The 14,811-nt window shown below is 41.7% G+C and overlaps 1 protein-coding gene across 1 annotated transcript in view; it reads left to right on the top strand.

Annotated features, from left to right (window-relative positions):
* Positions 1-14,811, top strand: part of SPOCK1 (SPARC (osteonectin), cwcv and kazal like domains proteoglycan 1) — a 573,572-nt gene that overhangs the window by 234,338 nt on the left and 324,423 nt on the right. The window contains exon 3 of the mRNA XM_053567058.1: positions 11,752-11,797. Within this exon, the coding sequence (XP_053423033.1) occupies positions 11,752-11,797 (46 nt within the window). The remainder of the gene's footprint in view (positions 1-11,751; positions 11,798-14,811) is intronic.

Here is a 14,811-nt window from a genome sequence, read left to right as displayed (position 1 = left end):
CAATAATTCCAGCAGGCAGTCCTGACAAGTTACCTCTGATTCTAGCTGTGACTAGTGTGTCCCACTGGTAAATTAGATGAGGTATCTGAGCCTTGGATGCCTTATTAAATTGAGCCACAATTTGAGTATTTTGTTAGAGCCGTCACTGCCTCTTGGGTAAATGTGTGATTTTTGCTGTGAGCTGTAGGCCTTTCTCCTGTATGTTTCTGGCATGGGCCGTGGGCTCTGTGTTTCGGGATGAGCTGAGGTTCACCCCCTGCTTGTTTTAGATTTTTCATTTCTTAATAGGGTAGCAGAAATGCCAGGACAAAAAGGATAAATGAATGGGTGACACTATTTGCCATCCCAGAAACAGGCTAATTATAAGGGTTTGTGGTCCGTGGTCAGCAGCCCTGGAAACATTCCTGGACTTTGCCTTTGGTCATGGCCCAAGGAGCTCTTCATTTTTACTTCCCAGGTCTGGGATGTGGATATGTTTTCTCAGTGTCTAAGCTATTGGTGTACGTGGGTCTTATGCTGCAGATTTTAGTGCTGTATGAATTAATGGAAAGAGGATTTTCTCTCTCTGGGCTTTCATTTCTCTGATTCTAATGTTAGGGTGAAGCTGTCTTTGTTAGACCTGTCCCTTAGGGATTCCAACAAGCCAATGACCAGGTAAATGATTGAATAAATAGACAAATACAAAGTAGGGAAGCAATTTGTGTTAACTTTTAAAAAACTGGAATGATAATAAACTAGAAACAGGAAGAAAACCTTCATTTCCATAACCCCTGATAACCATTGTTACTCTTTTGATTTTTCTTTAGTTCTTCTCTGTATTTTCCTTTTTTCTCTCTGTGGTGGGTTATGGGCATTATTTAAGGACACTTGCAGCTTCTAACCTGTCAGTGGTCATGGCTGCCCTTCCTCCTGCGGGGGCCTCTGAGTGCTGGGAAGAGGGGCTTGGGCACTGAGGAGGGGGTGCTACTGGGGTCGGTGGAGCAATTGCTGTTGCATCCTTAGTCCTCTTTTTTTGCTTCTTGGAGTTCTGTTTTCTCATCCCCATGTCTTGTGACTTTCTCCATCAGTCTTCAACTTGCAGGAGAAGGTAATTTTTGCTAAAGGATTTGGTCTTGGAAATTTGTTTAAGAGATTCTGTTTCTGTAGTTCTGGGCATCATGCGAAAAATCCACTAGAATCTTTCTTTAATGTTCATAAGTCATTTAACACGAAAAGGATTTTAGAAATCTAGAACATAATTACTGCACGTACTCATGTTAGGTCCTTCATATTTGGAAGCAAAGATAAAAACAAAGCAAAAACTGCTCATTGCCTTGGTCTACCTTGGATTCTCCTAGTACATTCTAGTTCTCATTGGTCTGTGAAAATTGCTTCTATTTTATTTACACAGAGCTTTTAGGCATATTTGATTTATTATTTGACATATTTAGAATCATAGAATTTCAGGACTAGAAGGGACTTGCATTATTATTAACATTCTTGTTATTCATCAAATAATAAATGGAAAGAAAGCATAAAAAGTATTACATGGCTTTTGCCAGCTGAGTGTTCCTCCACAAGAAATAAATATGTCCCTATTGATGTGCATTTGTTACCATATGAATGATTTTGCCTGGTAATTTTACCCTGGAGAGTTGTTCATCTCTCCCTGCCCCTGTCCCCTGCAAATAGGAGTGGGGAGTGAGAGCAAGAGGCCTCGCGTTGTTGTCACTGGCTGAGGGTTGGGAGAGGGGGGACTCTGGGGATCCTGGTTCCCAGAGTGTGGTCACATGGCATGGCCTTTGTTCTTAGGGAGCTCACCTCCAGAGGAGGAATGTTCAATTGTTTAATAAAGGAAAGGTGTAGCAAGCTAACACTATGTCTCGGCAGGAGGGAGGGGCAGGCAGACTAGAAGGTTCTAATTGTGTTTCTTAATGACTCACATGTCCTTAACAGGTGGCATGGGAACTCTTGCTAGTGGGGTTGGAAAGGCCAGACTGTGGGCTCGCTTCTTGTCCCTGGGGTGGCATGCCCTGGGTCAGTGTGGCTCCTTTAGGCACAGCATCATGGCTCGGCCTTCTAGCTAAAGTGGATGGATGGTAAGGATTACTGCATTGTCCACACAGTCAGGGTGGACCGAGAGGTGCAGGGGACCCTGAGCAGAGCTGCCAGTGTCTCCTGTGGTCTGTTCTCTGTTCTTACACCTGGACTCATTACCTTTTGCAGGAGCTGGGAGCTGTGGCAGCAAAGACCACATGCTCTCACACCTGCTGCTTCCCCAGCCTGCATTGTCCCTCCCACTCCACTATGGGTACCTCTCCTGGGAAACTCTGTATCTCTCAAGACCCAGCCTCAAGCACCACTTCCTCAGTAGAGTCTTCCTTGGTTCCCTGGAGTAGATGGAGGCTTTCTTCTCTGTGTTCCCATGGCTAATTTTTTTTTTTTTTTAATGACCACATTTACCAGGTGATAATTGTGTTCTATCGTCTTACAATGCTGGATATCTTTCCTCTAGCTAGACTGTGGGATTCATGAGGCTCTAAGGGCTGGTTGTTACTCACATGTTATCTGGCTTAGGGCAGAGGTAGACATACAGCCAAAACTTTGTGATTATGGCAAACAGTAGGATGACCTTCTTCACTGGCATCTTTGGTTTCAGTTGGGCTCCCTTTAATCTCCTTCCCATTAAAGGAGCCAAGTATGCTTCAGAAAATACCAGCTTGATGGGGGTAATCCCCTAGTTAAGCCTTCCAGGGCACCCCAATGCCTGTAGATAAAGTCTGGATGTGTCAGCAGGTATCTGGCCCCCAGCTTCCTTTCCAGGCTTAACTTCACTCTGTGTGGGTGCCCCAGGCTCTAAATAAGCACAACTAGATTGTAGAAATCCCCTTGGAGGGAAGCAGGACAGCTAGACATCCATTGAGGAGACTAGTATGTGGACCACCCCCCTCCAATATTGAGGGCTGGACTGCTACTGAGGGACGCATGTACATTGCTCTTACAGTGAGGACAGTTCTCTTGCAGGTTCTTTGGGTCTTTGTCATGACTACATTATCTGTCTGTCCAAGGGTCTGACAGGCAAACAAGTTCTCAAGAGTGGAGCCTGGCTAAAGTGTCCCTGGTCATCTCTCTGTCCCCTGAGACCATCAGGCATTTTGGGGACAGTGCTGGGGAGGAGAGGAGAGACTGGTACAGTCCTCGTGAGATCTGACAGCAAGTCCATCTGTCTATGCACCTGGCCCTGGAGAAGCAGGCAAGACACCCTGACTTCCTTGTACCCCACACCAGGCACAGTCTCACCGTGATGGCTCCCCAGACAGAATCATGGCCTTCAGGCCCAAGACAACAGCCTCAAGAGCAGGCTGGAGGGAAGCAGGGAGGTTGTTTAGGGCACATGGCTGTGACTCCACGAGAAACTCTGGAGAAGAATGAGGCAGAGGCTGTGTTGATACAGAGAAGTGGGAGATGTGAGAGGGACCTAGGAGTGTGAATGGAGGGGATTTGGTGGTTGCCTCAATAGAGGAGGGGAGGAAGAGGGGGCGTTCAGCCCCAGGCCGGGGTTCTCATCTGAGCAGCCGGCAGACAGAGGTATTGTGTACCTTGCCAGGGACACTTCCAGGAGTAGACCCTGCAAAAAGGAAGATGGAAACATCTCTGGAAAACTCCAGAACTGGGGGACAAGGCCCTGTACCTGCTTTGCTACCCATGACAGGGCTGTCTTCCCCTTTGCCGCCTTAGTACTGTGATTTCTTTAGCCCAGTGGAGGCAGCACATTACAGTCACCTGGAGAGGTTTTCTGCTCCCTAGCCACTAAATCAGTACCTCCTAGGCTGGGCCAGGCATCAGTGTCTGAAAAGTGTCTGAAAACTCCATAGAGCCCCCAGTGGTCAGCCAAGGAGAAGAGCTACTTTTTGCCAATCCCTGTGGCTGACACCTCCTGGAGAGGACCAGTGGGGAGGAAGGGGTGATTTTATTCTTTGAAAGGTGACATCTGGAGGTGTGCCAGCTATGGGGGGGGGGGGGCATTCTCAGAAAGATGGCAGGACCTAATTAATTTGGAATTTGTGATACTTGGACAGGCTGGGCCTCAGGCCAGTATAATTTGCACTTTCTCTGAGTCAAGGTTTACATGCTACACACTGTAAGATAGCAATGGCTTTGGTGCCAAGGAGACCTACCCTTTTGCAGTTCCTCCATCTGTTTTCTATATATTAATTGATGCTTACACAGAAATTTCGCCTGTCTGGACCAGGTCCCATCCCCCTATCAGGATAAAGTTAATCTATAATTGAAGCTTTAATTAATTTGTTTACTTTTATATATGTTAGACCTTACAATGGTTTAAAAAACCACACATAATGTACAGAATTGCCCAATGGTATCAGTATTAACTTTTTTTCATAGATGAGGTCTATTTAATAGATGAGAGTCACCCAATCTTAGGTAGTAGGAACCTGGCCTTTAAATAAACATACCTGCCATTCAAGTTTTCAAATTTCATTGAATTTTTTTTCACCTGAACTTCTCATCATGAGACTAATAAAATTACATGCATGTAATTGTTTTTTCTGGTTGTGATTGGTCTCCCTTTACTTAGATCTAATTGGCAAGAATCACATTATTGGAATTTTAAATATATCCGCAAAGTTTAATATTTCACACAATGTTCCTGGGACATCCCACTGCCATATAAACCTTTGGAAAACTTGTGAAAGTGTAGTGTATATGACTTGTTTATTCTCTATGCCAGATATAATATACCAGGCACTTTGTGTCATTATCTTGAATCATTGTGTCTACCCTTCAAGGTAGGTGAAAGTGATCTTGCTTTATGGATAAGGAAACTGACTCAGAGAAGCTGAGTGGATTGCACAAAGCCACACAGCTGGCAAGTGCTGGAGCCTGAAGTTGAGCCCATATCTGCTTCAAAGCCTGCCCTCTTATAGTATTTTTTCCTCCTTTGACTCCATGTTCCTGACCTCTTCTCTCCTTCAGAGAGATTGAGAAGGCTGCTTTTGGTTAGCTCAGATAATTTGATAATTTTGCTAACAAGGGTATGGGGAATTTTAAGTCTGTAGAAATACCTCTTGTGTTGGCCAGAGCACAAATGGAGCATTGCAAACCCATTTATATCTCCAGAAGAAAAATCCAAATGCAGAGCGTATTTCTGGGAAGGAAGCTCAGGCTCAGTTTTTTTCCTCGGGAAAAGAACATAGTGTGTTACTTCCCTTCACCTCAGTTTGGAAGTACTGACAGAAATGCACAGAAAATCCCTTAGAAGGGGGCATCTTCATGTTAATTGTAATTCTTTAGTCAGCTGAGAGGGCCATGACAATACTATTTATTTTACGTATTTCCTAAGAACATAAATCCATGTCTTTCTCAGGTTTGAGGTCCCTTCAAGCTATTCTGGAACTACAAGGCAAAAGATTTCTTTGCAGAAATGTAGACTGTCTATTACTTTTGGTCCCTGATGTCATATTGAGATTTTTAGTGAATTTTGCCCTTTGGACTGATGTCATGACAAATTACTCATTTGAAATTCTCATGGATGTTAATCATGGCTGAGTGTTTGGATTTAATCATGATGTTGCCGGGTGTTCTGTGGTAATGACATAGATCACTAGAGCACACACAGATTTCTTTCCACTTTGGTTTTTCTAACCCATAACCTCATGTCTTTTCCATGAACTTAGTGAACGATGGGATCTTTTCAAAGGAATGATGGCAGGTGATTTAAGAAAAAAATATCTGGCTAACCTTTCTAAAGTTATGATAATTTGAAATTTTGATGTAATTAATAAAAAATGTGTGCATTTCTTCCTATTGTTTGATGTGATTCTTTTATTTTTTTTCTCATTTATAATGCTTTCGTACTCAGGAAGTTGAGGTAGGTTTTTGATTTTTCAACTGTGTGTAGACATAGTATCAAAATAGTTGCCAAATAAGATGTAAATTTCACTCTAAATCTTAAATCTCAGTGGTAAATATTTGTTTTAGTTCAGTGAACCAGTACAGCACACATTTATTTTTCATTGGTATATCCAAGGGATGTCATTTATCAAATGCATATAAACAGTCCATTTGCTGCTTTATCTTTTCTCATTAGTTACAGTACAAGTATGATTGTCAGTTATTATCTATGTTTTACCGGTGGGTTATTTATTGAAAGAGCAGAGCAACTGACATTGTTATTTTCTGAATCATTTTGTCTAAGACCTGAAGAACATTAAACCAAATGTCAGCCCAATTTATCAAAGATTCGCTCTATTCAGGGTGAAAATGATTTAGAGTGTGTATAGAAACATACACCCACCTGTGCTTAACACACACCAGTAACAGTTATGGGAATTTCACAGGGAGACAGAGATGTTATAAAGCTGGAATGGCTTACTTAATATTTGATGTAATTTAACAATGATTTATTGTATGCTGTTGAATGATACCTTAGGGGAATATTCAGGTGAGTAAGACCAATCCCCACTCTGAAATAGCCTGGGTCCAGGTTTGTGTGGGTGATGTGTAAATGTGTCAATGCACACAGCTCTCAGTCCATGGGATACAGAGTTCTTATAAGTGCTGTCTGTGGGTGGAAGGCTGAGAGCTTTCAAGTCACTGCCCAAGATGGGCCTGTTCATTCAGAAGAATTCTCTTTGGGGCTTCTCAGCAGGGATGTGGAGGGATAGGTCTGGTTGACAGGAGACAGACAGCACATTGTTTGCTCAGAGATGTGAATGGAAATAGCTCTGAGATGAGGTAGTTGTATGCAAAGCCTGCTCCTTCCTCAATAAATGGAATGTTTTGTACCTTACGATAGCTTTATTAGCAGGGATTTTCATTGCATATAAATTAAAATTGCAGGCAAGTGTCACATTATATAGCTAATGCACTTATCTAATATTGTCTGGAAATCTCATTTTTCTGGTGACATCTATTATCATTTTAGGGACACCCTTTCCAGTCACCAACCACCCTTTTTCTTAATCTCTCTAGTCAAGCAGTGTGAAAATGAGCTGAGCTAGTTTATACTGAATTCCCCTGAGAGCTATTTGCCCATGGTCCTTTTATTGATTGCTTTCTAAAGGTTTTGGGTTCGCTCAAGTAGGGTCTGCCTCCCTCTGGATCTACAAACATGGCTTTAGTGCACTTGACCTTGTAAAGAAGTGCTTCTTCTTTTTCTGTTTCTATGCAGTGGGTCACAGCCACCCCCACAGTCACTGCTTCCCCTCCTCTCACCTTGGTTCCTTCTGTCCAAGTCTCCATTGCTCACCCCTGGTCAAGACAAATGAGGCTTCCATTTATTTTCTAGGCTGGTAATTTGTATTATCTCTGGTAATCTTCAGATAAAACTGCAGGGTTCAAACAGCTTAGCTAAAATATGTATGAGGGAGAAATGATCTATTTCATGTGAACTAAACGTCTTTGATCCTGTAGCCTTTGAAGCTATGGCCTATAGTAAATTACATCATCATCTGTGTAATCAGACATGAAAACAGGTGGGCTTCCCAGTGGTTTCCATTTGATCCTGCCACCCATCTTTTCCTCAGGGTTGACTTTGACATTCCATGGGGCTGAAAGAGGCACCTCTTAAAAGGGAAATCCCTGTGGAATATTCGAGCTAAATTACATCAGCTATTTTGGGGCCGTTGCATGGTGAAAGAAAATTCAGATTCTTATTCAAAATAGGCTGGAACCATAGACTTTCCAGCTGTTGTGATCATCCATGATGAAGAGATTTAATCACTCAAATTACAGCACGACTATTTTGGCTTCATTTCATGTTAGGAAAATTTAAAAATGTCACTGGAAGATGCATTATGGGATGTAATGTTCTTGGCATTTATCTATTTATCTAATACATGTTACTAATATATGTTAATAAACATATTTACCAATATTTATCATATTTAACATGTGATATATGTGTATATATAAAAATCATATTTCCTTTTCTACGAATGCTTATTCTAGAACAGACTGTCTCTAAAATGGTTAAAAACTCAGAGTTAAATTCCTTTGTACCAGCCATAGGGCGCCAATAATTTCACAGGATCCAGTACTACATATGTTATTGGGATATTTAATTAATGGAATAAATGGCAAAATGTGGTTCTGTCTATGTCGATTAGCTCCAGAGTTGATTAAAAAAAGATAACTGGAACCATGAGCTGCTGCCAGTTTCTGATTCCTCCTCTGTGAACAGCACCACCCCTTTCTTACTCATCCTGTAATAATTTGTCACTTTCTTGCTATAATATTCATGGTAACTTTTCATATTTCCTGCTTCCCTGAGATACTTGATGGTATCAGACATAAGTCAGTATGTTCAAATTCGACCTATGTTCTTCCATATTTTAACAGTCTCTAAAAAAGAGCTGGATAATATTTATTTATGAAATGCTGCGGTGGAATGGAATCCACCTTTCCTCATGTGGGCTGGTTAGAATTTAGAGAAGACCCTTCTCTGCCCTGTCCAGTAAAAGCCTGACATAATTTTACTCTGCAGCGTAGCCCGTAAAACATACATGTGTAGTAACACTGCCATCCTTGATTCCTCAACCCGTAAATGCCTTAATGGGAGCTACTGAACTTAATAAATGACTATATTTAGATATGCAGCTTTCTACTTAGGTTTATATTTAAAAAATTAACTGTTGTTGAGGTTCTTGCAAATCTTTTTTTAAAAGCTTCATCATTAAATGATAAAATTACCCCTCAAGAGGCCAACTCAGGCAAATATGCCTTGCCTAACAAGTTTGCTCTATGCAGTGTCTTTTGCCACAGTTTGAATCTTTACAGACAACAGCTTGATTGGGCCAGAAGAAAGGTCAGAGGTCCTATTCTTTGTAGACCTTGTCAGTATCTGGACTCGACTCTGGGTTGTTTCAGGGGTAGGCAGAGTAGGAAGTGATAGAACTGTTGGCAGCACAGCGATTCATGGGTCTGTTTTAAGACGATGTGAAATATACACTGTATGTGTTTATTTAGGAGGAAAACAAGGCCCTGGTATTGGTATTGTTTCAGGACCACAGATAGATGTCCTTATGTCCTTTGAGCATCCCAATTTTTAAGTGGGATTCAGGGAGGAAAAATTTTCAGAAGATGAAGCTATGAAAGAGGCATTCTTTTATCTTTGGCTTTCTTCCACACGGGTTTGGACACTGCCTCACCAGAAATTCCTCCAGACACAGAGTGACTTAATTGATGCATCCCCAGCTTGCTAGGATTCCCATGTGGGGAGGACTGTCCTGGGACCTAGCGAGCACAGTGTGGAAGAGTCATCACCTGTGCACCAGTTTCTTATACTCTAACCTTGACCCAGCAAGGGCTGCTAAGCAACCCTCTTCCTCCTGCTCAGTGACCACCTCCAAGTGGGCTCTGGTGCCTAGAGTACGTCACATGTGCTCATGAGAGTGCCATGATATGAGGCAGAGTGATGCCCAGGGTTTGATCAGCTCTGGCTCATTGGTTTTTGCTTAGGCAATCCACTTTGCTAAAATAGGGCAAAAGCAATCTGATCCAGAGAATAATTTTCCTTCCCTGCCTGGCCTTTCTGGACAAGGGTTCTTTGAAGGACTCATTTTGCATAATGAGTTTTCATTCAAGGTGTACTTTCACATTTTGTCAGCAATTAGGCAATATTATTACATTTGCAATGGGTTTTAAATATTCTAATGCAGATATCTACTTTTGGAGGCCTTATATTTAAAACTGTAATTTTCCCCAAGAAATATGTAAAAAATGGCAATTATAGTTAACCTGAAAAAGTGACAAGGTCTAGAAGAATGCTTCAGATTCCATCCAAGTTATAAAAGTATGTGGAAATCATTAGGGAATATTCAGTTCTTGAGACTTGCTCAAACCTTTGACATCAAAGAGAATGTGACGTGTGAAATTAAAGTACAGGAACTTGTCTTTGACTCCTTTCCTTTTGTGCATGTATCCTAAGCTTCCAAAGGCTTCCATGTATTAGAACAGCATGTTCAAGTGTAAGATATTTCACAAGATTCCACATTGCCTTTAGACATGGTTCTGTCCTCTGTATGTGGAGAGGGCATTGATGAACCCAGTAGGAAAGATGGTTTGTTACTTTTTTCTGCGGTAGTAAGAATGAGTTCACCTTGGGTTATCTTATTTCCTGCTTTTGAGAATACCAGAATGTGTTGGTGACATGTTTTTCTGAGTCTGAGAATTTTTGGACATCAAACCAAGAAATTGAGTGCTAAACTTCCTTCCTCCTAGCCCTGAACTTAAAAATCACATCATAGTGTCGGCTGAGTTTCAGACAACACAATTCCAAAAGATTAGAATCGTATTTAAAATAGTGAATGGAGAGAGAGGTTGCAGAGAGATTGTTTTAAACTTTTTCAGTGATATTTCATGGTGTAGATCTCAAAGGAATCTTAACCGGATGGGTGAGAAGGCCAATTATCCCATAAAATTAAAGCCAGGACAAAGTGGGCCAGTTCCTTGGAGTTAACAACTTGAATGCTGAATTCTCAGGATCCAAAGGAAGAAGTTCATGTTTATTCATGCTTCAGAAAATGGAATCACCAGCCAAGAAACAATATGTTCTGATTTTACTTTAAATCTAGTTTTCTAAAGTCTATTTAAGGGCTTAGGTAAACTCAACAAGGATCTAATAAAGCCAGGTGATTGAACTCACACCTGGCTTATCACAGAGGCTGATAAAACTCACAGGAGGTTATGTCAGAGAGAAACTGCAGCAAGAGACAGCGTGGACAATAATTTAAACTAATTGTGCACGTCGGTGTAAATTAACTTTTCCAGAAGAGAAATGGAGGCCTCATTTTGGACAGCTTTCCAAAACTGTCTGCAGCATGCAGAGTACCCTCCAAAAACATGTACAGAGAATAAATTGGATATTAACTAAAGAGGGGCAAATGCCCTAAAGATAGTGTGGGGATGATGGGCATGGGTGACACCTCTTCAACTTGCAGACTGTTCAGTTTTGCTGGCAGAGCGCATGCTCCAGAGAACAGTGGGATCCAAGAGTGCTGGGGAAGAATGCAGAGCAGAAAGTAGTGGTTTGGAAAGAAAGGCTTATTAGGAGTGGGGAAGAGGTTAATATAGCTGTGAAGAAGTGAGTGGCCGAGACTCTTGCAAGATCAAAATAATGAAGTGTCTAGCCTCAGAGCATAAAGTGAGGCAACCTGTAGGCAAGAAAGACATGGTTATGAGGAGACCAAAGTGGCCAGACTTTGTTTTTTTCATCTTTCTGCACCTGGAGGAAAATGGTATTAAGCTAGGGGATATGCCTGTGGTTAATTTTAACATTTGAGTGACCCTCTGTGTTGAAGAACTGGAACTGTGCCCCACAAGATACACGTCTCCATGTAAAAGAAATGTTGACAGTTGAATTATCAGCTGTTGCAAACACGGAGACTTAGTCATAAGTGAGAGCAGCAAGGCATCGCCTACAGTGTAATTGATAGCAAATGTACCTCGCACTGAGATGGTGTCTGGGTTTGTATGTCAAACCAAGAAGAGCAATGCAGCTTCCATAGTGGACTGAAATGTTTTTTTTTTATTATTCCTGGTGTTTAATACATACTGTTTGAGAGACAAGAATTTGAAAAGCAAATTGATATTTTTGATTGCATGTTAATGCCTGTTTTGGGAAACATTTCTAAGCTGTTAATGTTTTCCTTTGTGTTCTGGGAGGTGGGAAGGAAGGCGGGTTTTTATGCAGTTATGTGAGAAGCTTCGTGAAATCTGACCTTTTGTTTTCTGTTTTTTTTCCTTATATAGGATGATTATTTCAGAAGCTGGAATCCCAACAAGCCCTTTGACCAAGGTAATGAATGTGATATTTCTCGCTGTATGGTCCTTGGGAAGTGCTGTCTCATTTTTCCTTTCTTGCATGCTGAGTTAATGTTCCCACTAAGGCCAGCTCGCTGTCTGATTTTATTGACTTTGGGGACTGAATTGACTGGGGTGATAGAAATTATTTTATCAAATTGGTTATCTGTCTGAAGGTTATGTCCGGGACAGTTTTAAACAATTTTTAAAAACTGAATTCACTGGTATAATAGCTCATGGGTTTTGTTAAGAAAAATAGTAAAATAGTTCTCAGATTAACCTGGCAAATTGCGGGCTGAATCCCACACTTTCTTTCAGAAACAGATTGCATCTGGGGATGCTCCCCAATGCACAAGAGCCATAAAAGTGGAACTTTCTTTCTAGAAAGAGGTTAATCCTGGGGGACTTTCAAGGACACTGATATTTCATTTGTTAAATAACTTCTTCATGGCTTCTAAGTAGAATCTTGTTTCAGAGTCAGCTCACTGACCACTGACCCAAGTCTGGTCCATGGAGGGCTTTTTCCACCCACCCTAGCAAGCATAGCACCTGTTCCATGATGGCTGTTGTAAATCACTAGCCGTCTCCTCCTGTGAATTATTTAAGACACAATAAGGACCTGCTGTGAGTTACATCCCTTTCTCCTTTGTTCCAAGCACCCGCTGCTGTTGGCATAGACCCTGATGCTGAAAATGATGGTGGATTGTACTTCAAGTGTGTCTACGTAATTAATGCTGGAACTCAGCGGAACAGTATTAACTACTACGTCTTAAAATGTTCATGATTCTGAGAATCACCTTCAGTTTTGTAGCTTGAGTATCGGATGTGAGCATATGGTCAGCTTGATATGAAGAAATCGAAAGAGGCATTGACATGTAATGGGGTGGAAAGTGCCCCTTTTTGCCCTTTGCTTTGTTACTTTAATGGGACTCTGGTTTTCTGATAAGCAAAATTGGTATTAAAATTTCCATGTAAGCATTTAGCTCATGCCTAAAGTAGTGCAACATTTTGTTCATTCGTGCATGCATTTATTTATTCTCAAACATTTATTGAGCTTCCACTGTATGTACGAGCACCAAGCAAAAAAGATAGAGCAGAGAAGCTGCACCTCCCACCCGGGTGCAGCTCAGTGTGGGCTGTAGGGAGGTAAACCAGGCAAAATTTGCAGTGGGATCTGTTACTGCCTATGATGCAGGTGTGCCAGGGAAGCATGCGATTCTCTAGGAGGCAGGCTGTGTGTGTGTGTGTGTGTGTGTGTGTGTAGAGGGCTGGTGGGTCCTTTGGAGGTTCTGTCAGGACCATACACATCTCAGGAGCCTCCCTGAGCCTTCCTCCTTTGCAGTTCTTAACAATGACTGAATCATTATAAGGAGTCACCTGAAAGCATATGAGGGCATTCATAATTTAGTTTAGAAATTTTCTATCAAAAATTTTAAACTTTCTTTTAAAAGGACAAACCTTTATTTATAAAAAAACACTCAGATACAGAACAACAAATTCCCTGTGTCTGATAAATAAGCCTTCTTGCAAACAACCCTACCAGGCTTTTGCTTGCAGTGGTAACTCAACTGACAGTTGCAGTGAACTGATTCTTTTTGGTCAAGAACTAGAAATAGATTCTTATGCTATCAAGATCACATGTTGTCTCAGTAACTATCATGTTTACTCTTCCCTAAGGTTTGTGAACAAGTCTACTTTACCGAAAGTTGACGTTTTTACTTTCACTATGGTCATCAGAGAAGGGAACATGTGAAGGCGGGCATCATTTTCCATGTGGGGATTAAATGATAACTGACCTTGATTTGGGGGATAACACAGAAAGTGGAGCACCAAAAAGAACATGATATTTGAACCTGCTTAGGTTAAAAGTCGAAATGAGGATTTTTCTGTCCTAGGAGTGATGGCGAATGTATCTAGCGGAGGCCCACCCTGCTTCCTCTTTTTTAGCTCTGCAGGCTTGAAAACTGGGTTGGTTCAGATAAATCCTCCCAGAAAACCTTATGACTTTATGGAATATAATTGAGGACCTTAGCCGAGTGGCCCCACTTTGTACCTCGGGTGTCGCTTCTGTTAGCTATTTATATACAGAGCCACAGGGAGACCAGGCAGAACTGAGAATAGGCTTCACTTAACATCTCAGCCCCAGCAGATGTCATCAATTACATTGTGTGCCGCTCAATAAAAATGGGAGGTTACTATATCAGCGCTGACACCACTTGGTGAAATATAAACCACAGGCATGGACAATGTAGAGCATTTCATCTTCCAGAAAATAGGAGAATTACTGAACTCCAGTGGAAGTTGTCAGCCAAAGGGAGAAGTCATTTCCCCTCCTAACCTGAAAAAGAACCAAACAGAGAGCTAAGGTGGTTTTGTGGTTGGGGGGGAACTTCCAGTGTGTAGAAACTGAACTTGTTGAAAAGCATTTTCTGAGTTTCAAATGACAAATATGGGCGGAAAAGGGGTGGAAGGGGCTTCTTGATGGCAGAAAGCATGGAATGGGTTTGGAATGTAAAAAGAGAGGGAGGGAAGGAAGGGCCAACACGGGCAATTCTGAGATGGTGAAGGCAGAAAGGAGGATTGGAAGCAGGCTGGGAGATACATCGTGTACTAATCTACCAAGTGCGAACTTTGTTTCCTTGGCAGTGGGGAGCCATAGGAAGTCTCTTGAGCAGGTCAGTGACATGATGAGAGCACTGATCTTTCGGAGGATTTAGTTTGATGACTCAAAAGCTGTGATTAGGAACCCGAGACATACTTGCTAACTGATGTCACTCCTGTAGGACTCTTGGGCAACTTCTCCATGACATCATTCATTGCCTTGCAGCCTTGGGTCTGGCTGCTGCAGATTTATCAGTTCCTGTTTCCAGGTTGATCTCTGAAATGCGGTGGAGCTTCTGATTGGCTTACATGTAGATGTGGCTAATATAGGGCATCCCAAAGGTTGCCATACATAGGAAAAACTAACAAATAATATCCTATTATATTTTATATGTAAAATGCAGAGAA

Source organism: Nycticebus coucang, chromosome 17, assembly GCF_027406575.1.
Source record: "Nycticebus coucang isolate mNycCou1 chromosome 17, mNycCou1.pri, whole genome shotgun sequence".
NCBI classification, from domain to species: Eukaryota; Metazoa; Chordata; class Mammalia; order Primates; family Lorisidae; genus Nycticebus; species Nycticebus coucang.
Note: the sequence above shows the minus strand (reverse complement) of the source record. Positions and strands in the feature narration are given on the sequence as shown.